At 50.2% G+C, this 25,008-nt stretch overlaps 2 protein-coding genes across 5 annotated transcripts; one reads left to right on the top strand and one right to left on the bottom strand.

Moving 5' to 3' along the window:
- Window positions 1-9,219: 9,219 nt before the first annotated feature.
- Window positions 9,220-17,941, top strand: SERHL2 (serine hydrolase like 2). 4 transcript variants are annotated; one of them, XM_057430750.1, is made up of 12 exons: window positions 9,220-9,301; window positions 10,728-10,964; window positions 11,036-11,149; window positions 12,240-12,281; window positions 13,003-13,022; window positions 13,224-13,298; window positions 14,079-14,188; window positions 14,438-14,517; window positions 14,867-14,901; window positions 15,653-15,729; window positions 17,183-17,276; window positions 17,579-17,940. In XM_057430750.1, exons 2-12 carry the CDS (start codon window positions 10,817-10,819, stop codon window positions 17,693-17,695), a joined length of 912 nt encoding a protein of 303 aa, XP_057286733.1. In that variant the 5' UTR covers window positions 9,220-9,301; window positions 10,728-10,816; the 3' UTR covers window positions 17,696-17,940. The 4 variants fall into 4 exon arrangements, with proteins under 4 accessions (XP_057286733.1, XP_057286725.1, XP_057286743.1 ...); XM_057430742.1 differs by lacking the exon at window positions 9,220-9,301 and adding an exon at window positions 9,533-9,662; XM_057430760.1 differs by lacking the exons at window positions 9,220-9,301; window positions 15,653-15,729 and adding an exon at window positions 9,533-9,662 and having other exon boundaries at window positions 17,579-17,709.
- A 1,670-nt stretch (window positions 17,942-19,611) lies between these two features.
- On the bottom strand, window positions 19,612-22,634 carry RRP7A (ribosomal RNA processing 7 homolog A). Its single transcript, XM_057430784.1, has 7 exons — window positions 22,496-22,634; window positions 22,270-22,412; window positions 21,946-22,071; window positions 21,560-21,683; window positions 20,817-20,914; window positions 20,218-20,416; window positions 19,612-19,737 (listed from the first exon to the last, which is right to left on the bottom strand). Exons 1-7 carry the CDS (start codon window positions 22,545-22,547, stop codon window positions 19,652-19,654), a joined length of 828 nt encoding a protein of 275 aa, XP_057286767.1. The 5' UTR covers window positions 22,548-22,634; the 3' UTR covers window positions 19,612-19,651.
- Window positions 22,635-25,008: the final 2,374 nt, after the last annotated feature.

The raw sequence follows: 25,008 nt of genomic DNA, 5'->3' as shown, positions 1-25,008 counted from the left end.
TTTAGGAGATGCTAACAGCAAAACATTAAGAATTAAAAAAAAACCACAAAAACAAACCAACAACCAAATCACCAACAACACAAAAGGAGAAAGCCAGGAGGACAAAACCAACACACAAAAATCCCCCAGCCCCCTTCCTTTGCTCCCCCCCCCCAGGAAAAACAGCCCAAAACAACAAACAAAACCACCTTTCAGTGGTTTAGAGAGAGCAGAGGTTGTATTAGATCAACTCTCCTGAGAAAAGTTAGCACAAGTAGTGGCCCCACTGTGTGATGTGGTGGCCAGGCCCCTCCTTCCCCTCCAAGAGCAGGGCTTTTCTCAGTATCGAAGAAAAACTGCTTTCCAGGAAATTGAAGGTACAGGGGCTGCCCGGAGCAGAGTGACTTAGTGCGGCTGTGGGAGCTGTGCACCGCTGCTTGCAGGTTGTCAACCTCTGCCACAGAGCTGCTGCACCCCTGTACTGAGCGATGCTGCATGTGGTGGAGGGTGGGGAGCCACAGCCATGACTGTGCCATGGGCCGTGGGCACCCCACACACGGCTGCCGATGCATCTTCATTCCAGTCTGCAACAACCCTCCGCTGTTGCGGCTTCCCTCTGCAGCTGTGATGGACACCACCGTGCTCATGTGCTTCAGCCTGTGCCACCAGCCCAGCACCAGGCTCCTGCATCCTCCTTGGCTGGGCCTGAGCTTCATGGAGCAGTGGGGAACATTGGCCCATTCTCCTGGTGCCAATGGGCAATGTGCAACCCGATGTGCCTGCAGGCAGCAGGGCTGGAGGCGAAGCTGAGAAGCTGGCACACTGCTGAGTGTGGCACACTGCTGAGCCTGGGCACAGCAGTTGCCATCAGGAGGTTGGGCTTCACAGAGTGCAGTGGCCCAGAGCTGAGCTGCACTGAGCAGCAGTTGCAGTGCTGCGCAGAGACAGCCCAGTGGGATAGTGGGATGCTTTGCTGGTGGCTGTTCAGGCTGCTGTTTCAAGAATGGAGCTTTCCTGTGCCAAGCAGGGCAGGTGGGCACAACCATCTCCTTTCCCTACAATCACATACATGGGCCCCATTTCTGCTTCAGGTTTTTATAACATGCACAGTTACTTCTGTGAGAACACAAGTCCAGCAATTCCTTGTATGTTTATTATTGTCAAACTCCAAAAAACAGAGGAGGGGAAAAAAGGGAGGGCAGTTCTCACTTGTCAGTGCCGTTAGGGCTCTGTACATCCCCCTGGTTCATTAGAGGGAGGAAGACCCAGCAGTCAGTGACCTTCTAGGTTTTCAAAGAAAGCACCAGGCTGGGCTGCATAGCCTGGAAGGTATTTAGGTCAGATGTAAGCAGCTGCAGAGAAAACAAACAGCCTTTTATAACTCTATTGCAAACTGTTCCCTTGCCTCTGAATCTGGCCTATATGTCAAACATCCCAGAACAGTAACAGAGGAAATGAGGGAGGCACCAACCCTCTGCAGCAATGGACTCAGGTGTGAGCTCCCTGGGGCTCTGTGGCCCCATAAATCATAGAATCATAGAGCAGTTAGGGTTGGAAAGGACCTTAAGATCATCTAGTTCCAACCCCCCTGCCATGGCCAGGGACACCTCACACTAAACCATATCACCCAAGGCCTCGTCCAACTTGGTCTTGAACACTGCCACGGACGGAGCATTCACAACCTCCCTGGGCAACCTATTCCAGTGCCTCACCACCCTAACAGGAAAGAATTTCCTCCTTACATCCAATCTAAACTTCCCCTGTTTAAGTTTTAACCTGTTACCCCTTGTCCTGTCACTACAGTCCCTAATGAAGAGTCCCTCCCCAGCATCCCTATAGGCCCCCTTCAGATACTGGAAGGCTGCTATGAGGTCTCCACGCAGCCTTCTCTTCTCCAGGCTGAACAGCCCCAACTTCCTCAGCCTATCTCCATATGGGAGGTGCTCCAGTCCCCTGATCATCCTCGTGGCCCTTCTCTGGACTTGTTCCAACAGGTCCATGTCCTTTTTATGTTGGGGACACCAGAACTGCACACAATACTCCAGGTGAGGTCTCGCAAGAGCAGGATCACCTCCTTCGACCTGCTGGTCATGCTCCTTTTGATGGAGCCCAGGATACGGTTGGATTTCTGGGCTGTGAGCACACACTGCAGCCTGCTCATGTTCATTTTCTCATCGACCAACACCTCCAAGTCCTTCTCCACAGGGCTGCACTGAATCTCTTCTCTGCCCAACCTGTAGCTGTGCCTGGGATTGCTCCGACCCAGGTGTAGGACCTTGCACTCGGCATGGTTAAACTTCATAAGGTTGGCATCAGCCCACCTCACAAGCGTGTCGAGGTCCCTCTGGATGGCATTCCTTCCCTCCAGTGTATCAACCGAACCACACAGCTTGGTGTCATCGGCAAACTTGCTGAGGGCGCACTCAATCCCACTGTCCATGTCAGCAACGAAGATGTTAAACAAGACCGGTCCCAACACCGATCCCTGAGGGACGCCACTCGTTACTGGTCTCCAGCCGGACATTGAGACATTGACCTCAGATAACTCCTCCCAACGTTGCTGCCCACCAAACACAGAGGGAGGTACTCAGTTAAGATTTCATTGTGAGCCAGAAGCCTACTGTTTCTCCCTGTTATTCCACATTTTCAGGACAAGTTCCTGGAGTGCTGTCCAAAAGCGATGGACCTTACCTAGAGCCCTCTGCTCAGAATCCTTTGCCTGGAACATGCAGCCTCAGCCCTGCCCATTCTTTCCTGCATTTGTTGCCCCACACTGAGATGGGAAGTGATGCTGAACCCCAGTCACAGGACACAGGCACTGAACTCTCACCTGTGCCCACCTGCTTCAGGGTTAATAAACAAAAACAGCACAGAGGAGTGCAGGGAGTGATCCAAGACACTGACCCCATAGCAGAAAGGTCCTGAGTCACTGCTGGACCTAGCAGCAGGAGCTACCTCAGCCGAGGAAGCTGAGCCTCTAAATGAAGAAAAGCAACATAGAAGGCAGGAAGGGAGTATAAATATGGGCTGTAATTTTCAGAGCAGTTGTAGCAGAAGTACTGCAGGCTGGTACCATCTGACAGCAGTGTCTGTTGCAGCAGACTAATTTCCAGACCGGCCTGCTTTCCAGATGATCACAGGACAAAGGACTCTGTCACATTAATCACTGTTGTTTTGTTAAAGGTCCCATCTTAATTCAAAAACTGCCAATGGCTGGGAAGCTGCCACCACCCTAAGTAAACTGCTCAAGTGTTTAACTACTTCTTCCATTATAAAAGGTATAACTCATCTCTAGACTGTTTTTTTCTTCTACCATTGTTAGGCAGCACAGCAATTAGAGGAGCAAAACTTTAATCCTCCATAGGCATACTTAGGCTTTGATTGTATCAGTCCTAAGCGCTCCTCCCCCATAAGATGGCTTCCAATCCCTCATCAGGCCTGGGAGCTCTTGCAGGAAGCCTCTCCAACTTGTTAACTTCCTCCTCGAATCACAGATGGCAAAACTGGGAATTCTTTTACACCAGTAATCACATCCATGAAATTAGCAGACACAATATAATCTCCTGCAATGTAATCTCATTACACCTGCTCTGTATTCCCTGCTTATACATCTGAGGATGGAATTAGCCTTTCTGACTGCGGTGTTGCACTGGGAGCTCACATTCAGCTGCTCCTGCACCACGAATCAAGCCTTTGCCAGAGTCACTTCTTCCACAGACAGAGCTGCCAGACATGAAGAGTGGCCCGCCCTGAGTAACTCAACCATTGGGCTGTTTTAAAAACACACATCATGTGCTTTTACCAACTTTAACATTTTGACACTTGCTAACTAGTCAATTTTCAGTCCAATTACCACAAAATGTGTTAATTTGGTATAATTCCAGTTACTTAAAAATCAAAACACAGTGTAAGACTGTATCAATTTCCTTGCTGGAGCCCTATTATGTCAACAGCTTTTACATTTATCAGCCAAATCCATAAACCAAACCTATAACTTACATCTCCAAAAGTTCCCAAGCAGCTTTCTGGATTATTTTCCGTAAGATCATGAGATTTAACATTAACTAGAACTCTTCCCTTGTTTTTAAATGATCCTTGTATGTTCTATTTTCTTATTCCGAGGGCAATAGAGAGCTCATAGGCCTGTAATTACAAATATCAGATTACTCCTGGTTTTTTGCTATTATTTTCTCCAGCCTCTGGGGAATCTGCCAGATTTTCCAAATGAAGGAAGGTTAAGTCTAGGAAAAAACTGGAGAGAAACTCCTCTTTCCATGCTGCTTCACACATTAAAATTGGTGTTACTCTCAAGGTGTGTGGGGGTTTTGTAGAGACCTGGAGAGTAGCTCGCCTCACTAGTTAACCAAAACAGGCCCAGGGGATGGGGACCAGCAGAGACTCCTCAATCTCTCCCAAATATAAAAGACTTTCTGATGAAGAAGGAAATGGAAAGCTGAGACAGGAAAGAGTTTATTTGTATGATGGGTGCTCATATATAATTTATATGCAATAAATGTTTCTAGCTATTTCATTAGTTGCAAATAAAGTGATACAAATGTGCACCACTTGGAGCTGATGCATGGTGTGTGCCTGGGGCTGCTTCCAGCTGAACAGCGGTGGTTCACGTGGGGATGATTTAACACCCCAGCAGCCCTATGCCAGCTACGTTACAGCTGAAATCAGGACGCCCTACTATCCAGATTCTGCTGCATGTTAATCCCTGGAGCAGATGCACGCCACTTTTTCAACCACTCACAGCTTGGCTTATTAACTTCAACAAAGATTTCCATTTAAACTATCACATTGGCCCCAGCATCTATTTGTCTCTCACAGATTCTGCAGGGCTGGAGAGCTCTGGGGCAAGGAGCACAATAGGCACGTACCTGGAGCAAGGGGAGAGAAACCAACTTAAGCCATTACAGCAATTTTTTATCTTAGTATGTCAGCTCCTTTTTCAGTCTCCAGAAACTCATTCACATCAATGAAATTCAACACAAAATTAGGGAAAACCCAAGGAAAAGCACACCACACAAGGTACCTTAATGGGTCTGCCTCTGTCAAGCAGAGCCCAGGGGTGGCAGGACTTTCGTGTCCTACCTCAACTCTTCCCACATGGGCAGCTCATTTAAACCCTGGGATCATCTCCAAAGCAAGCAAAGTTTGTGGAGAGCTCAAGGGAGGGGGATCCCCCCTGGGAAATGTCCAGTGGTGCAGATCTGTGGTTCAGCCCCTCATTGAGGCCTCTCATTTCCTAAGTTCTGTTGTCCTTTCAGAACAAGTCACATTAGCAGATAAGGTCTTCTCCTCCACAACCTTGTGCGGCTTTCCTCAGACAGGGGCACATCAAGCAGTGTACATGACAAAGTGCAGAAGACTCATTAGGGAACCATGCACTGGGGAGGTAGGGGCTTACCTGTAGTCATTAAGTGTCTCTCTGTTCCCCCCGACCCTGCTGTGTGCCCAAGCAGTGCATGCACCCAACACCAACAGCTTTGCACTTACTAGATTTTGCCCCTCTCCTCGCAGGGATCCTTGCCCTGCTCTGGGCTGCTGAAGCAGAGAAGCATCTGGTCCTTGTCGCAGAGGAAAAACTGCTATGTGGGCCCTGGCAGCACCCCAGTCTTGCTTGCTGCCCACAAACCCACAGCCTGGGAGCCAGCATGCCGGGGCCGGTTACACAATAAATGTTGTCCTGTGATCACTTTTATGTTCCTGTCCACTATGACTGCAGCATATGCTCACAATGTGGGCCTTTATACAGAGGTATATCCCCTATATGTCCTCTGAAAGAAAGCAGTTAAGCTAGCTATAGCACGCTTTTTTACTTGTATAACTACAGAAGAGAGTTTGGGGTACAGGGGTATTACTAATAAATCACCATATGATCAATATGTCAGTACTTCAGTGCTTGAATCCAACCAGCTATGGGGAATTTGTCCCTTGGTAGCAATCAATCTGCTGTACTTAAAGTTTCCTCACCAGATCTGCAGCTAGCACAAACTGATCAATGCTGTTCCAAGTCAGCGGAGCGTAACAGCTCTGCATGTCCCAGTGTTCACCCTTACAGGTCCCTTTCTCCTTGGCAAGGACAAAGAGGTTAAATTATCCTTTGCTAAGCACACAGGATATCTCAGACTAACTCCCGCCCAGTTCTTTGTGCATACCAGCCTTTCTTACCACCAGCCCAGCCAACACCCCAGCACCCTTCCAGGTGGAGTCTACTTTGGTCCTCCACAGGCAGCAACTCCACTGCAGTAGCCTGTGACACTTCTCAAAAGCAGATGCAGCAGAATGAATTCTGTGAGACATCCAAGTTTCGCCATGCATCATGCAAAGGGCTCTCCCCCTGAGGGGTAGTTTGCCAAGCAGTACCAGGGGAGATATGCAGTCTTGTGAGATGCTGGGCTGCTGTTTCAGAGGATTAAGTAACATTGCACTGGAGAAAAAAGGAAGGACCTGGAGAAGATCTCAACAATCCGGCTTTGGCTAATAAGATGGCAATCCTGCTGCTGAGGGAGGGGCCAGGGCTACATCTTAGAGCAACAGTCCCCACTTGCCGCTCTATCCCATGTCACCAATGGCTAGGATTTCTGTGAGGAATTTTTCCTTTCCCATGAGGTGCCTGCTGATGCAGCCTCCTACCAGAAGTGACTTGGGATGCAGCTCACAGAAGTCCAAATTTCCTAAAGAATGTACCATTCCCACGTCAGCCCCAGAGGTCATCTCTGTGACTCAAAGCAGAGAACCCAGATACTACTGACTGCTGGAGTGGGGCAGAGGGCCCAAGATGGTGCAGGAGAGAGTCCAAGACCTGTGAGTGGTGATGCGCATACCAGCATTTACAGCAGGATCCCAGGATTACCTCAAACAGGCTTGTGCCCAAAACCTGGTACTGAGTAGAGTTTGGGGCTGCCAGATAAACAACCCTGGTGACCAGCACCAACCTACAAGCTCTGTTGAGAGCTCAGCTGTTAATGAGCTTTCTGAGACTACCTGTCAGCATGTAGCACTCAGAGGATGTTGCCTGTGGGTACAAATTCTCTGAGGTGAAGTTCCCTGTGCCACAGGGACATGGGGCAGCCAAAGCCTGGGACTGTGAAGGGGATACCCTGTGCTGTGATGTGCTTGCATGGCTGGATGGACAATGCCACCACCTTTGATAGGCTCATTCCACTGATCCCCAGAAGTGGGTCTGGCTCAGGAGGATGGGCTGTGAGTCATGTGTCGGGTCTGCACATTGATTCTCTCTCCTTTTCAGATTGCAGTTAAGTGGCAATGGATTTTCCAGGCCATTGCCTGTTGTCTCACCAACGACAGAGGTTTCCTCAAAGGGTCCACATCCCCCCTGCTCCTGACATAGGGTCCTCTTCCTCAAGAGCTATGTCACAGACAGAAGAATCACAAGCCTAGCAGCCACTGCTAACAATTACACTACTTTCTGGTCACTTGTGAAAAAATCCCAGCAATTCACAGGAAGGCCCTGGCCTACATTAGCAGCAGTGATTGATTATTGAGTGCATTTTACAAATCTGTTCTGCCAAGCTGTCCCTTGCTTTTCACCTTTTGTAACCAGACACACATGTCTGACAGCTCTAGGAAAGATGCTTAGGCAGCACTGAGGCCTCTCTCCCTCTGCATGCCTTCCCACCATTTACGGTCTGCTTTCCTGTTCCTCCTCCAAGGAGGCTAAGAAAAAGCAATCCACTGGATTTTCCAAGCCTATAAGATTCTGATTTCCTTCTAATGGCTCACTCGCAGGGTAGGCTGAGCTCCAGAGCTCTCATTGATTCTCGGTGATGGGTCCTCAAGGTTACCTTTCAACTTCTGGGGTGCAGAGCTATTTTGCCAGGGTGAGATTGAGGCAGGCAGGAAAGGCAGGGCTGTAAGCTTCTACACTGGTTTCTTTCAAGCTTTGCAAGCTGTTCTGAAAATGTATGGTGTAATTTAGAAGACTGATGTGCTGAACTGAGCAGAGAGTTTTCAATTACCAATATAAAAATGACTCCCTAAGAACAGACATTCATTTTGTCTCTCCAACTGCTCCAGCAAGATATCCCACTACTCACAGCATGGTTTGACTTTGCTTCATTTGACAGCAGAGTCCTTGACTGAAGGGGAACAGTTGTGGTCTGTGTTAGGCCTTGCTGACTGACTGCTGGAGGGAATGCATGGCACCAGAAAGCAGTATTCCCAGCCATACTCAGGTATTGACTTTCTTGAACCCTGGTCTAATGAAGAAAATTGTGGAAACCTCCTCAGCTGAGAGGGGTCTGTTTGCGAAGAAGAGGAATACAGCAGCTAAGGAAGGCAGTGCTGTCTGCTGTGTATCTGCCGCAGCTTGGCCCCGCAGTAGTCAGTTCACTGTGATGGGTCACAGCACGGGAGAGTGACTCTTATCCCTGGAGCAACACGATTCCAGCAGGCATTAAGAGTTCAGAAGAGTTTCTCTATCAGAGAGCAATGGAAGTTCAGCACAGGTGTCAAGCACTGAGCCTGTTTGATGTTGCTACAATGCTCCTGGGTCACAGTTAAAACATCTCACACTGTGTTGCTGCAGTACAGGCAGTTTCCATAGTCAGTAACACATCTGCTGGAGGTAGCCAAGGATGCAGCCATACTGCCATGACTGCAACTTCTCATAGGTCCCTGTCGTGCTCAGTAAGTAGGTTGATGGCAACTGCAGACCCCACGGGCATCATTAACTCCTTGTTGTGCTTACTAAGCCTCAACCAAACACAGGGCTTTGGCTACCTCTCACAGCATCTCCCTGCCCTGGGCACCCAAGAGGAGAGCTGGCAGCAGCTGGGTCAGGCCAGAGGCTCCAGGACCAGCTGGAGACTGCCCTGCGTTCACCTGTTCAGTCAGGTAAGAGGTTTCTGGGCCTGGAGGAGAGGGCGGGCTGGGTTGCTGTGACTGGAGCAATAGCTGGGTCCGGAGGAAAACAGCGAGTGATGCTGTGGAGGGTTGAGGGTGTGCCAGCATGTCCCCATGCTGCAGGGCCAAGGGTGGCGAGCGGTGGGGAACCGGGAACCGCTCCCCGCGCAGGGGAGACCGCGCTGTTAGGCCCTCACCCACTGCCCCGTTTCCTCGCAAGACCCCCGCAGCCAGGAGGCTGACGGGGGACAAAGATGTCCGCACTCCCACCCGCCTGCCTCCCTCCCTCGGGCCGCGACGGCCTCGGGCCGGCAGAGCGGCAGGAGGCGGAGGCCTGGGGCGGCCCGGGGAGGCGGGGAGCAGGGCGGTGCAGCCGGGCTGCCCGCCCTGCCGCCGGGCTGTCTCCTCCAGCCACGGCCTTGCTCTGCCGTCCCGGCCGGACAGAGCGGTAGGAGGGGGCCGGGGAGCAGCGTGCGGGCGCGGGGAGCGGGGCCGGGGCGGCCGCCAGCAGCCGCAGCGCTCCGGGGGCTGCTCCGCCCCGAGGCCGGGGCCAGGACCAGGACCAGGACCAGGACCAGGACCAGCTGCCCCAGGGCGCCCTGAGGCGAAGGAGCGGGTGTAGCGGCTCTTCCTGCCCGCCGGAGGGACCCTAGGGCCGCAGCCCCGCTGGGGTCAGGCAGGGCGGGCCTGGGGAGGGCAGTCAGGTTCTGGCAGGAGCCCAGGTTCTCAGGCACGTCTGTGAGGAAGGGGCAGGTCCATGGGCACACCAGGAAGTCAGCCCATGGTTGTCAGGATCAGGCCGGCCAAGGGTGACACAGCCCCGTGATCAGCAGGCGGGGCTGTGGTCCTTGGAGCTTCACCTTTGCCCCTGGAGACCAGTGCTACTGGGCTGCTCCTGGGCTGAGCTTAAACAGGCTCATGGGTACGAGGGAAGGATGTAGGGGAGTCCCCATGTGTAGCTGGCTGGGGCCGTTGGGGACGGTAAGTGGTCTCAGAGTCCTGACAGCAGCCTTCTCTCTCAGCCCATCCCCTTTGTCTTCACACTGTACAGAGATACGGGCTCAGGAGGGACTTGCAGTAGAGTGATTTAATTGCTGTCAGGTCTCAGAGGCTATTTAAGGGAATAGAGACCCGAGACAAGTCACTGGGAAGGCAGTATGGCATGAGAGACCTAGGGGTAGGGAGAGTCAGGCTGCTTATGAGGCACCCTGAGGTCAGATGGGCTTGGGGGTGAAGGGAAGATACTCAGACCACCCCTGGCAGATCCCCAGAGGCTGGGTAGTACTGAGGGGTTCACTTAGGAGCCTGGGGTTGAGTAAAGGTCAGATGTTAGCGCTGTAATTGCCAGGCAGATCGGGAGGGATGAGACAAGTTTGAGGTCGAGCAGGTGTCTAGCAGGTTGTGAATTTGTAATCCCATGCCAGGGTGCAGGAGTGTGGCAGCAGTGACCACGGCAGTGCTCTCGAAGGTGCCGACTGGTGGTATGAAAGAGGAGAAGCACAAGGTAAAAGAGGAGTGTAGTACTGGAAGCAGAATCCTTATTCCTGAAACTGTCTTTTTAGTCCAGGACAGGTGCCTGGCTGACTGCATCTAGCTGGGGGAATTGTGCGTGGTTCCCTCTTGCCAGATCTCCTGTGTCTTCTGTTCAGCTTGCAGCTGCTGCAGAGACAGAGAGGAGGCTTTTTTCCTCCTGTGTAGGGAAAGCTTGTTTCTTCCTAGGAGCATCACTAGTACGTGCTGGGGAGAGGATTCCCCAAACAGGCAGGCAGGGATGGCATCTTGGGATGTTGAATGGAGAGCTATAAATCAGCAAGCTGCTAATTAAGACCACAGGAGGCTGGTGAGTTACTAAAGACCTGTATTACTCTTTTCAGAGCTCTGGGCCATTAACAAGATCCCTGGCACCTACTCGGAGCACGTGGCTCTCTCCAGGGACATACCTTGTGAGCACTCTATTTTGGGCATGTTTTCAGAGGTGAAGTTCCCTGTGCCCTGGGGCCATGTGGCAGCCAAGGCCTGGGGATCTGCAGAGGGACACCCTGTGCTGTGCTTGCATGGCTGGCTGGACAATGCCAACACCTTTGACAAGCTCATTCCACTGCTCCCCAGAGGTAGGTCTGGCTCAGCAGGATGGTTTTTATTGTATTGCAGGGCTGCATATCTGATACATTCTCCCTTTCAGGTTGCTATTATGTGGCAATGGATTTTTCTGGCCACGGCTTGTCATCCCACCGACCTGCTGGCTGCCCCTACCATTTTCTGGATTACGTGAGTGATGTGCGCCGGGTGGCAGCAGGTGGGCAGCTGAAGGGCCCCTGGAGAGGCTGTTTGTGCAGAGGGTGCTACATTGCTCCTTAGGACGAGCAAAGCAGCATTTGCTGCCAGGAGAGGGGTTGGTTGGTTCCCTCTGCTTCTCCCCAGCCTCATATAAGCCTGTGCTTTGTGACCACAGACTGAATAAGCAGTCCCTTTCTCACTATTTTGTGAGAGGAAGAAACAGTAAGAAGCAAGTGTTGCTATACTAAAAAGCAGTAATAGCGAAGTGGTGAATGCAACTAAATAGTTTTGCCAGACTGGCTTTTTGTAATCAGTCAGTGACCTCTAACCAGTGTTAGGTGTAAGTTGGAGACTCTTCTGGTTCTCCCTGATGGCAGCTGGCTGCTTGCTTTAGTATCATACAAAGAAATCTGTCAGCCAAAGTGTACTGGGCTCCTAATAACTCCTGATTTAACTGTCCACCTCTATGCTGATCTTGTGGGAGGTTGTGGCATGTGCAGTTTTGCATCCCTCATTCAGTATACAAAGAGCCTCTGGAAGTTCTTCAATGGTGCCAGAGGGTAAAATATCTTTCAGTGAGGTGCATTTCAGATGATGCAGCACTGATGAAGCAGTATTTTCCCATAAGCCTCTTGGGGTTCTCTAAAAATGGACTGGAGCCTGGTGTGCTAAATGATGCAGAGAGCTTTCACTTGGGATAATCATACTTCCCTCAAGACAGCAGATCTGGCTCTGTGTCCTCATGGCTTTTGTGGAATGCCCTGCAGCAGGATGCTCTGTCAAGGTCTCTTTGGCAGATGCTGCCCAGTTAGATTCCTTTCCTTCCTGCCAGTCCTGTGTCTGGCAATGAATGGGAATTTGCTGTAGTCTGTTTGCCATATAGAGAGAGATTGAGACCTGCGTGACTTAACTACTAAGGAAATGAGGTGGTGGAAGCTCTCTTTCTTTAAAACTGGCCTACTTATCCACCTCATTTCTGGATTAGGAAGCAAATTAAGCAGTGAAAAAGCCCTCCTGTGAGAAGGGGCCTGTGTTGGTGGAGAAGCTTCAAGATGCTGCTGCTTTAGTTTCTAATGCAGCTCTGTCTGTTTTTGTCTGTTGCCACATAGCCTTGCAGTGGAGACGGTTCACCCTGATGGGTCACAGTATGGGTAAGTGGCTCTTGTCCTTGTAAGCTGTGAGATTCGTGGAAATAGGAGTAGGTAATTAACTTACAAGACATACTGCTAGGAGCTGGGTTTGAATATTTATTGTGTCAAATACCAGGTTGCTGCTTGAGGATTCAGAAATCTGTGTCCTTGTTTGAAATGCCTCTGCTTTCAGGACCCTGTAGTACAAGCAGTGGTCAGTCTTGCTGTGGGCTTATCTCCAGCCGCAGGAGGGAACAGCAGTGTGCAAAGAGGGGTGATCCGTAGCAGGAGAATTCACAGCAGGCCTTCCTGCCTGGTTCCCCCAAGGCCACAAAGCCTGAGGAGAGCAGGGCCCTTCTTGGTGGTTCATGGAGCTTGCTGAAGGGAACCAGACTCCAGGCTCTACCCCTTTATGCTTGGGTTTTGCCACAATTTGGGTTTTGCTCCACAGGGCTGTGCTGGCTGCAGCTCACTGAGCTTGCACACCATAGTGTGTAACTAGTAACTGCTTCTTGGCCTTTGCTGCCTGAGAGGAAGATGGGTATGGCACAGGACAAGAGTCCAGTTGGCCAATAGCCCTGCTCTTTGCCTGCTACTCTAGCTGGGGCTTTGTTCATTGGTACTACATGCATTCTGCTTCTAAGGCAGCTCCTGCTGTGCGTGAAGGGAGTTTCTGTTACCAGGGGTCGGGTGTGTGTGTGTGTGTCCTGGGTGTAACAGAGGACTTTTCTCTCCTTTGCAGGTGGAGCTGTGGCAGGAATGGTGAGTAAAGCATCCTTTCTTCATGGGATTTGTGATTTCTGCAGCTGGAACAACAAATAGGAGGGAATTGAAGGGACGAACTATGTGGGACTTGGATTACAGGGGAGGAGAGGCCCTTCCCTGACTCTCTCTTCAGTGTAGCAGGAAGAAGACGTCCCTCAACACTCAGCTTTTCCCTCATATTGTTTCATGTCTCCTCAGTTCTGTTTCCTTTATCCTGAGATGGTGGACAAGCTGATCCTGCTGGAAAACCTTGGCTTTCTGCTAGCACCAGAGGTTAGATTTCACATGTACTTCCCCTCACTTTTTAAAATAAAAAATAGATGTTTGGATTTTTTTTTTCTTTCTTTCATTTGCTCAGAGAAAGCACTGATATGACCAGTTCCTGACAGATCACACAAGTCTTGGTGCTCTTCCTTTTGGCAGGCACAGATCTGCTTCTTGTTGCATAGACTGAGGTCCCTGTGGAGAGTGGCCCTTGGGGGACACTTGGTAGTGCTCCACATCCTACAGTCCCTTAGCACTGAAATTCATTTGTCTGTGCCATACCCTTCTACAAAGGGAGCTGGAACCTCTGTCCAAGCAACTGCCAGCTGGCCTTTTGCCAACAGCTTGTTGGTGATCTGGGTAGATCTCTTTTACTGTTCCTGGCAGGATGTAAAGCTACATTCCCAACCTGACCTCATCGCTACCAGATGCTGGGCTTTGGTTGGCAGAAGTGGGACAGAGGCCCAGGGTCAAAGAGACAAAAGATAACAGATTTCCCTTGTTCTTTTAGACAGTTGTCCTCAGCTCGAAAGTGAGGCAGGAAGGGGTAGAAAAGATTGCAAGGGTAAAAAGTTAGTTCTTCACAGCAGTGCTTAGCTTTCTGTTCCTACCTTGCCTTTTAAGTATTGCTGTTCCCTTTCCCTCAGAAACGGACATTTTTAATGTCCGTAACTGGTAGGAGTTCTGAGGGATGTTGAAGGGTGAAATTCCCGTTTCTGCCCTTTGATAAGGGGTAAAATGATTCAGAAATGGGGGGTTATTTCTGTGCCCTATGTCTCTTTGTTTCAGGACACTGAGGCGTGGCTAGAATCAAAGCGATTGGTGATTGACAGATTACTGAGTCTAGAGGCAAAGCAGCAAACTCCCAGAGCACGGAGCCCTGAAGCAGCATTGCAGAGGTCGGTTCCCATTTGTCCTCTTCATTTGCTGCCTGCCCTCACCTTGGACAGAGTTACAGCTGCGTGAATGTGAAAGGGAAACTGCTTCTGCACTTCCTCTTTCAAGTCCTCCTGGAATCTCACCAAGACCTTTTGCTTCTGCCGCTTCTTCTGCTCTTTTCTGAAGCAGCCTGAGAGCTCGCTGTCACCTTGTCATGCCATTTTCGCTTCGCTTCCTCCCTTTCCCAGCAGCACATGTCTCTCCCTCAGGCTCTTAGAAGCGAACAGACATCTGACAGCAGAGGGTGGGGCAATCCTACTGCAGCGAGGAGCAACTGAGACACCCGCTGGTAAGGGGCTGCGTGGAGGCAGGGCTCATCCCAGTGCTGGGCCAGACCTGGGTGTGGGATGGGAGCAGTGCCAACAGCCATTGTCTTCCACAGGGTACAGGGTGCCCTAACTACAATTCCATGCAGCCTGAATGGGAGCAATTAAGTCTGGAGGCAGAGCTCTCCATTCCCAGCAGCTGGGTTTGGTGCTTGAGTCCTGGAACACCAAAAGAAAAGAAATTAAGAAAGGAGAAATCTGAATTAATCCTCTTGTCTCAAAAAATCTTGGGCAGACCCCAAAGGGGAGAAGAAACAGAGCAGCTCCTGCTCCTGTGAGACATGAAAACCTTCTGTTGTTTTTTCATTCCAGGGCTGGTTTTTAACAGAGACATGAGAGTCCGTACGGTGAGCATTGCTCTTCTGATGTGCCCCCTGCTGCTTCTGAGTTCTGAGCTTATAGAAAACTCAGCTGTAGTGGAGGTCCACTCCCTGCTTCCACTCAGCTGGTGACTTTCTGCATCTCTAATTCCTGCCTCTCTTTTAAATGCTGCTGTTAAAAGAGCCTCAAACATTGACTCAGCTTACAGAGTCACTGGAAAATGTTACTGATTTTTTTTTTTCCTAGCAGTTCCTCTGCCCCAGGGCCTCATGGCCACATTTTCCTGCCGTTATAACTCTTCAGGCAGCAGCTGGATGGATGCTTTCTGTCAGCTTGTCAGGTCACCCATGGAAGAGGGGAGAGTGTGGAGCAAAGTCGGCATGTTTGATGTTTTGATAGCTTTGTGCCGCTTTTGAGCGAGCAGGGCCTCCTCTACCTGTGCCATTGCCAGGGTATGAAAGCCAGAGTAGTGTACTGTCTCCTTTTTAGTAAAGGGATTTTTAAAGCTTTTCTCTGGTATGAGATCATTCCCATATGTGCTGCATCCCAGCAGGCAGTGTTGCTGGCAGCCCTGAAATGCAGCTGGACAGAAGGAACCTTTGCAGAGCCAGCTACTCTTGTGCACGGCCTAGCTGCCTGTCATGTCCCAGCATGGAAGCTTTGGGGCCATAGCCACTTCTGCCTTGAGGGCCACTAGTGCAGCAGGGGTCAGGTACACTCCCTGTTCCCAGCTGCTGTCCCTGACCTTTGCTGCTCTCCCTGTCTTTGCATCTGCAGCAGAGTCGAGAGTCCTTCACAGTGGAGCAGTGTGTAAAGCTCCTGCAGAAGATCCAGGACCGTGTGCTCATCATTGTGTGAGTGAGGCACAAGCCAAACCAACCCTTGCTGCCCCCCTGCAGCCCTGGCTGGAGGGAGTAAAGGTTAGAAAGGAGCCCTCAGGTAACCCCTCCTCTGCAGCAGCCACCCAGACCTTTGGGCCAGTTGGCACAACAGCACAGCCTCAAATGTGAAGCATTTCCGAGTTCCTTACCACTGCCCCAGGCTGGGCAGGCTCCTAGAGCACGCAGAGAGCACCTAGAACATCTTCCTTCTGGCCTAGGCTGTGCTTTCAGGCTGGGTCTCCCTGGTGCAAGGCTGACTGAGGAAATGCCAGTCCTGTCATGTCCTCCTGCCTTCACGCTCCCAATCCCGTAACTTTCCATCCCTTGGCCCTACAGGAAGGGGCTATCCTGGCAAACCTGTGACACTCCACACTGTTCCTACTTGCTTTCCTCCTTGCTTTCCTCCTGGCCCACCCAGCTCTTCCCCAGGTCACAGCACCCCAGCCTGCCCCCTTCTCCAGACCCAGAAACCTCTTGCCCAAGCAAACAGGTAAAATCAGTCAGCTTCTACCTCCTCCAGCTGGTCCTAGAGCCCCTGGCCAGACCTAGCTCCTGCAAGCTTTCCTCTTGGGTGTCCAGGGCCGGGAGAAAAGCTGTAGAAGGTAGCCAGTGGTTTGCACAGAACCCCACAAGCTGTTGAGCTGTCTGGGTGGGTAGCTGGTTCTATCCTCTGCATCTGCCCTTGGAGGGCAAGATGTGCAGGGCCCTGGCTGCCTTGGTCTGTGTTGTGCCATTAAAAGACTCTTCTCTAGGAAATAAGAGGGAGTGCTAGAAGTTGGGAAATGAAGAGCAGTTTTGGCATCCCTGGTCTGCTGAAATCATAAACTCTTAAGGATATTCCAGCTTATCCAGAAATACAACATCATAGTGAGGACAAGTCCTCTAGGCCATACAGAGTACATGCCTTTGTGCCTGGGATGTCATCTTGTCCCATCACCTGCCGTGGAGTAGGAGATAGCATGATCGTAACTCTGCAGGAGGTCTAATGCTGGCTTTTCCAGGAGGACTGCCCTGGTACTTCCCTCTCCAAGTGGGGCACACCCAGTTTAAAACAGTAGCGTGGAAGGGAGAAAGGGACGGAGGTGAGATGTAGAGGCTGTATGGAGGGGAAAAGGCAGAAGACATGGTGGGGGTAAGGAATGACGTATTACAAGACAGCACTTGGAGGGGAGCAATATCTAACCAGTCTCCACTCTGATACCACCAGGCAATCACCTAAGGTTTTGAACAGATAGTTTGACAGAAAATAGCTGCCCCTCCGACTGCCATGTATGACCCTCTATCCCTGCTGTTTAAAAGCAGCTTAGAAAGAGCAGTTGTCTCTGTCACCTCCCTGTCCTGGGGACAAAAGCTTCTGCCCAAGACAGTAGCAAAGACAAATGGAGACACACTATGTGCTGTACTGAGCCTTGCTGTGGCTTTTCAGAGCACAAGATGGACTCTTGGTACCGTACAAGCTGGACACCAGAAATCACTTTGTGAAAGACCTACGGAAGGCATTTGAGTCTACCCTGAAAGAGGTGGGAGCAAACTTCATCCTTGCATCTCTACTGTACAGGTCCCCAACCTGGGAGCAGCAGCTCACCTTGATGGCCAGCCCCGGTGGGCACCCCCCACTAGGTAATTTGTCGCAAATAGCACAGCCCTCACACTGTGGGGAAGCCAACTTGACCTTTGCTGCCGGAGTCCCAAGTTATTACTGCACTCTAGACCCAGCTTTTCCCTAGTCCAGTCATCCCAGCCCTGTTCTGCCTTCCCCCTGCCCCACAGCTTGTGTGAGGGAATGCTTTTCTGGTTCACATCTTGCATCCTTTCTTTCCAGCACATTCAGCTAATAGAGGTACCTGGGAGTCATTTTGTGCACCTGAACAAGCCTGAGGTGGTGTCTGGGATCATCAGCAACTTCCTGACAGCGCGGAACACCAGAGCAAGGCTCTAGGAAGCCCTCACTGCTGCAGCAGGCAAGGAGAACGTGGAGCTAAAAAGCAGGCTCTGGAGGAATTGTCACCATTCTTACCTCACATCCAACATCAGTTTCATGATACTCTTTCCTAACCTTGGCTCACTGCAGAGTGGAAGCAGGTCTGCCAGGGGCTCCCTGAAGGAAAGCTGAGCAAAGTACCTCAGTTTATCAAAGGCAAAATGAATCCTTCCAGCTCTGAAAGTACAGGAATAGAAGCTCAGAGTGGCCTTTCCCTTGCTTCCTCCCAGCTTGCACCCTGAAATAAAACAATACAGGCAGAGGCATCTTCTGTAGGAGCAGCAGCACCAGCTGTAGCTCAGTAGGAGTGGCTCATCTTACTTCCTCCCTTAGGATGGTACAACCAGTCTTATCCTAGAATTAGAGCTACTGGGAAAACAGGAATGTATTCTGCTTTTCTGCTTACTTCAGTGGATGCCTTAGCGCAAAGGACCTTCATGTCTCCCTTTTACTGTGAGACTTGTAGAAAAATGTCAATTTTAAAAAACAGCTTAAATAAGAGCTCACCTGAGCACAGAAGGCCATTTTAATGAACTCGTAGGGAATGAGTCACTAATCCTTTATCTGAAGCAGCAGGGAGAATTACCAGTAATGGAAAAGTTGGCAGAGATTATTTCTGTCCTTCTAAATAAAGATTAATTTCCTAATGTTAACCCTGTCTTCTTGACTCTAGAGGAGAATCCTTTCTTTTGGGATGTTTGCCCAAGCAGCTAAAACACTGATCTTGGAAGCAGTGATTTTTACATGCAGTCTGCTTTAGTTGAGGCACAATTGGGATCCATCTGCCTTCTAGTTAAATTGATGCAAAAAGCCAACTGAAGCAAGCAGGCCTGGCAGTCTCCCCATGCAATGGAAACTGCATTGGCAGTGGGTTTTCCAGGGGAGGGTAAATGCATTTTAACCCACCTCAGTGGAAATTCCCAGTATTTCCACCTTACATTCATGGCTACACCCATATGGAGGCTGCAGGGCAATAACGGGCCCTTTCTGATCAAAGTGCACAGGGGTAGGCCATCATTAAGTCCAAAGCTGCACAAAGGTTCTGCGGGCAGTGCAAAAGCACTGCCCCACAGCTAGATGTGCCTGTTGACATCCTTACCTCCCTCCTGTTGGCTGACGACAGGTTAAGAGAAAACAGGCCATGAAGAGTCTGGTTGCCCCCTCCAAAGGCAGGCTGCCAGCTCACCTTGTTCTAGTGACAGCGCTGAACACCAGGAACTCCCAGAGCCCAGGCTAGATAGGGCTGTAGGGGTCCACTCACAGCCATAAGACTCAGCACCTCAGCACCTGGCTGCAAGGAAAACACTAAGGGAAGGGGGAGGACTCTGTACCAAACCACCTTCCTTGTGACGAGAGGTCTGGGAACTTCCCAGATGGGCTTTTCCAAAGGTCACTTCCCTTCATTTCTAACTCGCCCCCAGATAAAATGTGCAAAGGAGCACCAGCATACAAGCCATGACTTTTATTGCCACCCCAGCATACAAGAAGCTCCAGGTCTCCCCACGCAGACCAAAGGGGAGAGAGAGGCATCCCCACATTCTGAGAACATAGCAGCAGTTTATTTACAGTTCTTCAGCCATTCCTGCCCCTAAAGAGGCTGTGCTGGGTCAATCCCACCTCTCACCAAGCTAGAAGAGGGCCTTGGGCAGCAGGGAAATACAAGTTGTCACAGGAAAGGCCTCAGCCCCTTGGCCTGAGCACCCTGGGAAGTGATGCCACAGGGCCAAATGATGGCCAGGAGAGCAGAATTCCATTGCAAGAAACTTCTCCTTCAGCAACAGTTGCTGGGATCTCCCATTTCAGATCCAAGGGCAGGGACAATCTGAAGATGCCTCAGTTCCTTGAAATCCTTTGGGATACGGAGTCCATAGGAACCTCTCCAGCCCAGGCACGCAAGGAATAGCTCAGCACAGCTTAGTATGGCCGAAACTTGCGCTGGGCTCGCATCAACGCGATCCTCTGCTTGTCCTCCTCAAATTTCTTCCTCAACTGGGCAATGTCTAAAAGAGACAGAAAGAGAACAGGTCACATGGGAGCAGCAGATCTCCCTCCCCTGGGGAGCTTCACTTCCACACGCCAGGCGGGGCTCAGTCCTGACACACACTTCCCAGAGCAGGTACTTTTGCGCCTGGGCCAAGTGTCAAGCTGGAAATCTGGAGCTCCTCTCTGGCAGTGCTGTAGCTCCCTCTTGGGGAAGAAAATGGCTACTGTTCCCTCTGAATTGCTGCTTTTGCGCAGGCTGAAGAGACATCTATTGGAAAGCCAGGATCTGTGCACTCTCCCACGAAATATTGCAGCAGCCCTTTCTAGAAGAGATGGTGGCAAGAGGCCCCAAGAGCTGGCGAGGCTATCTGTACAACCACCCAGCACTGTTCACCTGCAGCTGGATACAAGTGACGGACTCTCCACTGACAGACAAATGACCATGATGCAAGGGACAAGAGCCACAGGGAGGGGGCAGAGAAGGCTCGGACACTCACGTTCTCTCTTGGTCTCACGATGCTGCCAGGCATAGAAGTTGAGCAGCTCTTTGCGGGCCCTTTTCTGTTTCTCCCTCTCCAGCAGGCGCAGGTTGGCCGCCTCTGTCCGGGGCAGACCAGGCTTCCGGCCCCTCCGTGTTACCTTCACCCAGCCCTCCTCATCCGGAACGCCCTCCTCCTTGGCTGCTTTGGCTTCTTCCTGTAAAGACAGGAGGGTGGGACAGCTTAGTGCAGATGCGCTGACAGCCAGCCTGATGCATGGCTCCCCGACAAAGCTACAGCTCCTGCTTCTGCACAAGATTTGAGTGCAGGCATGGAACCAAGAGCAGGCATTCAACTATCAGTCAGAACACTGTACACAAGCCAGGACCCAGTTTATTTGTGGATATGTATTGTAAGGCCTGGATGGAAGGGTCAGGTGTTGTGGACCAAACCAGGACCTAACTGCCCACCGGCAACTGGGAGTAAAAACACCCTGCCGACCAGCATGTTTCCCACCACCCTTTTCACTGAGACCAGGACACTGAGAGATCTTTCTTCTTCCTTTCCTCTCCCCAAATAAACTGCTTAGCTGGGTCTCCTCCCCAGCCTGGCCTCACCTCTTCTATCTTTTTGTCATAGTCTTGCATGTAGGCATCCACCTCAGCCTTCAGCTCCTCCTGATCCACAACTGAAGCCGCATAGCTGGCGATCCACTCTGAGGAAGAGGGCAGAAGTCAGCTATAGCCTCTGCTAGAATCAAGCCCTGGTCTGATGCCTTTGGGCAGCTCTAGAGAGAATTGCTGTGGAGAAGGAAACGCTCTCCCCATTCTGTTCAGCCTCCCCACACCACAGCTCAACCAACTTGTGCCCCAGGCCACAAGCAGAAAGTGACAGGAAGAGCTTGCAACCTTCCTGAGCAGGAGCAGGCTAGCATTAAGTCCAAGAGGTGCAGCACTGAGGGCTGCATTCCTGTCAAGTGATCACACCTGAACTGCTGTCACCCTGACACACATCAGGGTGTCAGCACTCAGTAACAGGTGTCCATTATTGAGTCAGATTCTGTTTTGAGTGTAAGACACGGAGAGTTTGTCTGAATTTATGCAGTATTGAAAAGATGTTGGAAAAAACTGCCCTTCCGTTATACCAAGCAACTCCCTTCTCCCATATGGTCACAGGACCAGGCTACAACATCCTATACAAGACTGAATAATAAAAGCAGGGCAGTGAATCACTTGACACCTTCCAGCTCACTACAAAATGGTGAGAATTAATCTGGGACATGCAGGGTAGGATTCAGGAAGGAATAAGCATAGTTATTCCCCAGCACTAGCTAGCAGGAAGATAGCCAGGGCTGACTTACTCCTAATGCCAGTTTTCACAGGGTGACTCTCTGCTGAGATCAGCAAGGGACCTTCCTTTGACAGAGCCTTGGCTGCCTGGACGCCAGCTGGTTTCTTGAACACCACATACGCCACTCGAAATCCCTGAAAGCAGAAGATATCTATGCCAGTCAAGATACACCACAGAAACTGTTGACGCTGCAAAGAGCTGCACTACAAACATAATAAAAATCAAACCTCAAGTTGCAGCGGGACAGCAAAAAGAGATAATGCAAACTTAAATAAGTAATCACATCACCCAGCGCCCCCAAATGGTTTCCCGTCTCACGTTTCAAATCGTACCCTCCAGTGCTTGTGATCTTTCCCCATTCTAACCATCAGGATTCCCCTCCCCACCGAGCCTTACCGTTACAGTTTTGCAGTTGAAGAACTTGGAGTTCAGTTTCTCTTTTTTCTCCCCGGGCCCTGGCTTGTCACACATGTCCACAGACTGGACATGCCCGCAGCGGTTGAACAGCCTGGACAGAGAGTCCTTGATAAGGAGAACGAGAGAAAAGAAGCGCTACAGAAAAGCAGAGGCAATTTCTCTCCCCACTCCCTCAAGGCTGCTCGGCATGGCCCGAGCCCCTCAGCCCACCGCCACCCCGGGCTCATGAGGCGATGCCCGCAGCCTTCAGTCCCCCCCCACCGGTAAGGCGCCCCCGCCCCTCCCGAGGCCAGCCCCACTCACCGGGGTGCAGTACGGGGGCACGTTGAGGACGAAGAGGGTGCGGTGAGGGGGGTGCGTGGTGCCGGCGCCTTCCCGCAGCTGGTGCTCCTTCACCAACAAATAGTGGGGAGAGCGCTGCCGCTCACCGAACTTCACCGCCAGAGCTGCGAGCCACGCACCGGTTAAAGACCCCGCTGCCGCCCGGACCCCGCTCCCGCTCCCTCCCTGCTACCCCGGGCCCTCTCACCCGTGTAGCCGGCCGGCGCCTCTCCCACCACACGTTCCACGGCGGCCGCCATCTTAGCTCGGCGGGAAGCGGCGTGGCGCGGGGGCCGCCGGGAGTTGTAGTTCCCCGCGGCGGCGCGGGGCTGCTAATGGCTGCGGAGGGACCCGACCTCGGCGCCGAGGTGGAGTTCAACCAGCAAGTTTCCCCATCCAGAGCATCACCCTCTGCAAGAAAAGCTTGTTACACCCAGCATTTAGTGTAACGGTTCTGAAAACGAGGACCTGAATTGCATAAAACAGGCACTGTGCTTAATCATACAGAGGCAAATAAAGGAAACTTAAATATACATAAAAACATTCAGAGATAATTGTAAAAACAACTGTTTTTAAAGACTTGTTAATCAGAAAAAAAAGATTAAAAAATTACATTTACAGAGAAACTTGTATTTATGACTGAATGGAAGACAAGACCACTCCAAAAATAAAGATACTGAAGACAATGTACAATAAAGCAAGCAATTATTCGGACAGTTGGCTCAACCAAATATCTAAGTTAATGAGAATTATCAGTAGAAACAGTACATGCACAACCCATGAAAATATACCAAACTTGCAAACTGTGGCATCACTTCACAAGTCATCATGTTTTTGAAAAGGAAAACAGAAAGAAATTCTATTGTCAATTACCTACCACATGTCCTAGCCAAGCATACCGAATTAGTGCCAGCAATCAGTGTTTCATCTATGAGCTTGTAATCTCCAAGAGGCCAGAAAAGAAGTGAACAAAAATATATCAAGGGGAGATTTAGATTAGACATTAAGAAAAAATTATTTACCATGAGGGTGGTGAGGCCCTGGCACAGGTTGCCCAGAGAAGCTGTGGCTGCCCCATCCCTGGCAGTGCTCAAGGCCAGGCTGGACAGGGCTTGGAGCAACCTGGTCTAGTGGAAGGTGTCCCTGCCCATGGCAGGAGGTTGGAACTGGATGAGCTTTGAGGTCCCTTCCAACCCATACTGTTGGGTTTGATTCTATAATAACCATGTTGCATGAGGGCAAATGTGCCCAGAGGCGAGGTCAGAAGGTGGTAGGTGAGCTCAGTGGAATGCAGCCAGCCAGGAGAAACTGCGGAGCTGCGAGGTCAGCTCCTTGAAGTAGGAATGGCTGGCTACTCTTTATTTCAATGCCTAGCAAAAGAAGGCACACCATGAAGTATTAGAAAACTAAGATAACTTTGGAGAGAGGACTTGGAACAGAACAGCAATGCACACCAAGACATTGCTGCAAGACAAATCGTGGAGTACTGTTTAAACAATCACTTTGTTCACCAATTATAAAATAAAAACACTCTCATAAGTCACAGAGCTAGAGAACAGAGCAGTTCTTCAAAAGGAGTATGTTAATGTAATAATTTCTGACAGATAATCTAACACAATGCATCATTTTAACAGCAAGTTAGAGAGGAGATCTTGCTATTTGACTTTTGAAATTGATATGAATCTATTAATAAAGAAAAAAAAAACCTTGAATGCCTCTTTCAGAACAGACAAGGTATAGAATCATAGAAAGGTTTGGGTTGGAAGGGACCTCAAAGACCATTTAGTTCCAACCCCCTGCCATGGGCAGGGACAACTTCCACTACACCAGGTTGCTTAAAGCCCCATCCAACCTGACCTTCTTCTTCTAATCAAGTGGCCCTTTGCACTGAGGAAGTCAAGTTAATCCCTCCCTTGAGGTGAGGTCTGCAGTCACAATATGTATCTCCACACCTTTTTATCCAGTCAATAAGGAAAGTACCCTATTTCATTTAGAACAGGTACCCTGGATTTCACAGCTGTATTGTTTTTTACTAAAATAATTTTCTAAATTACTAGGCTGTCAATAACAAAGGCCATTTTCTTTTCTGTGATAACAGAATTTAAACTAGGTGGGGACACAAATTTCTCCCACTTAGCAAGAATCAGGAACTAATTTCAATAATCCAGATTAAAAAGCATATAAGGATCAATTCTCTCATCCATATACTCCTCTTGCTCTTCATTACATTATCAGTTTTAAAGTTTCTATATTGATATATAAGCACACTTGATTGGAACTCCACCTATTTTCAGTTGCTTCACAGCATCTAAAAAGGCTTAGAATCCACTCTCTGTATAACAAACGTTTATTCAGAAACAGTTAACACATTATTTTCTCCAACCCCTAATGTTTCCTCCCCCTCCCCCCATTTTATTTGAATTTTCTTAATTAAAACACAAGTGTTTGATGGGCAACCTAAAAAAAGGAGAACCATGGCTGTCTAAGGTCCCCTCCCCTACAAACATCTGTTGTTCACATGAAGCACCACAGCAATAATGGTGTTGGTGGCTTCCAAACCAAAGAGAGTACTCTTTGGGGGAAAAAAAAGACAAGTCCTGCCAAGTCCTCAGTTATTTCAATGGTTAAAAGCGATACAGTGAGATAGAGGAATGATTTGCATGAGCTAGATAAGGGCAAAGAGTTAATACAGAACGAGAAAGCAAAAGAAACATATGATTG

This window comes from Pezoporus wallicus, unplaced genomic scaffold (genome assembly GCF_028554395.1).
Source record: "Pezoporus wallicus isolate ANWC-B61680 ecotype Strahan unplaced genomic scaffold, APGP_CSIRO_Pwel_v1 scaffold_3294, whole genome shotgun sequence".
NCBI classification, from domain to species: Eukaryota; Metazoa; Chordata; class Aves; order Psittaciformes; family Psittacidae; genus Pezoporus; species Pezoporus wallicus.
Note: the sequence above shows the minus strand (reverse complement) of the source record. Positions and strands in the feature narration are given on the sequence as shown.

What these genes read in the sequence shown, in the direction of transcription:
- SERHL2 (XM_057430742.1), top strand. Translation starts at nt 9,611, where the DNA reads ATGGGCACACCAGGAAGTCAGCCCATGGTTGTCAGGATCAGGCCGGCC. An exon ending in CAGGATCAGGCCGGCCAAGG is followed by an intron (nt 9,663 to 10,727) that starts GTGACACAGCCC and finishes TACTCTTTTCAG; the next exon opens with AGCTCTGGGCCATTAACAAG. An exon ending in GAGACATGAGAGTCCGTACG is followed by an intron (nt 14,902 to 15,652) that starts GTGAGCATTGCT and finishes TTGCATCTGCAG; the next exon opens with CAGAGTCGAGAGTCCTTCAC.
- RRP7A (XM_057430784.1), bottom strand. Translation starts at nt 22,547, where the DNA reads ATGGCGGCCGCCGTGGAACGTGTGGTGGGAGAGGCGCCGGCCGGCTAC. An exon ending in TCAACTGCAAAACTGTAACG is followed by an intron (nt 21,684 to 21,945) that starts GTAAGGCTCGGT and finishes TTCTGCTTTCAG; the next exon opens with GGATTTCGAGTGGCGTATGT. An exon ending in TGTGAAAACTGGCATTAGGA is followed by an intron (nt 20,915 to 21,559) that starts GTAAGTCAGCCC and finishes CCTCTTCCTCAG; the next exon opens with AGTGGATCGCCAGCTATGCG.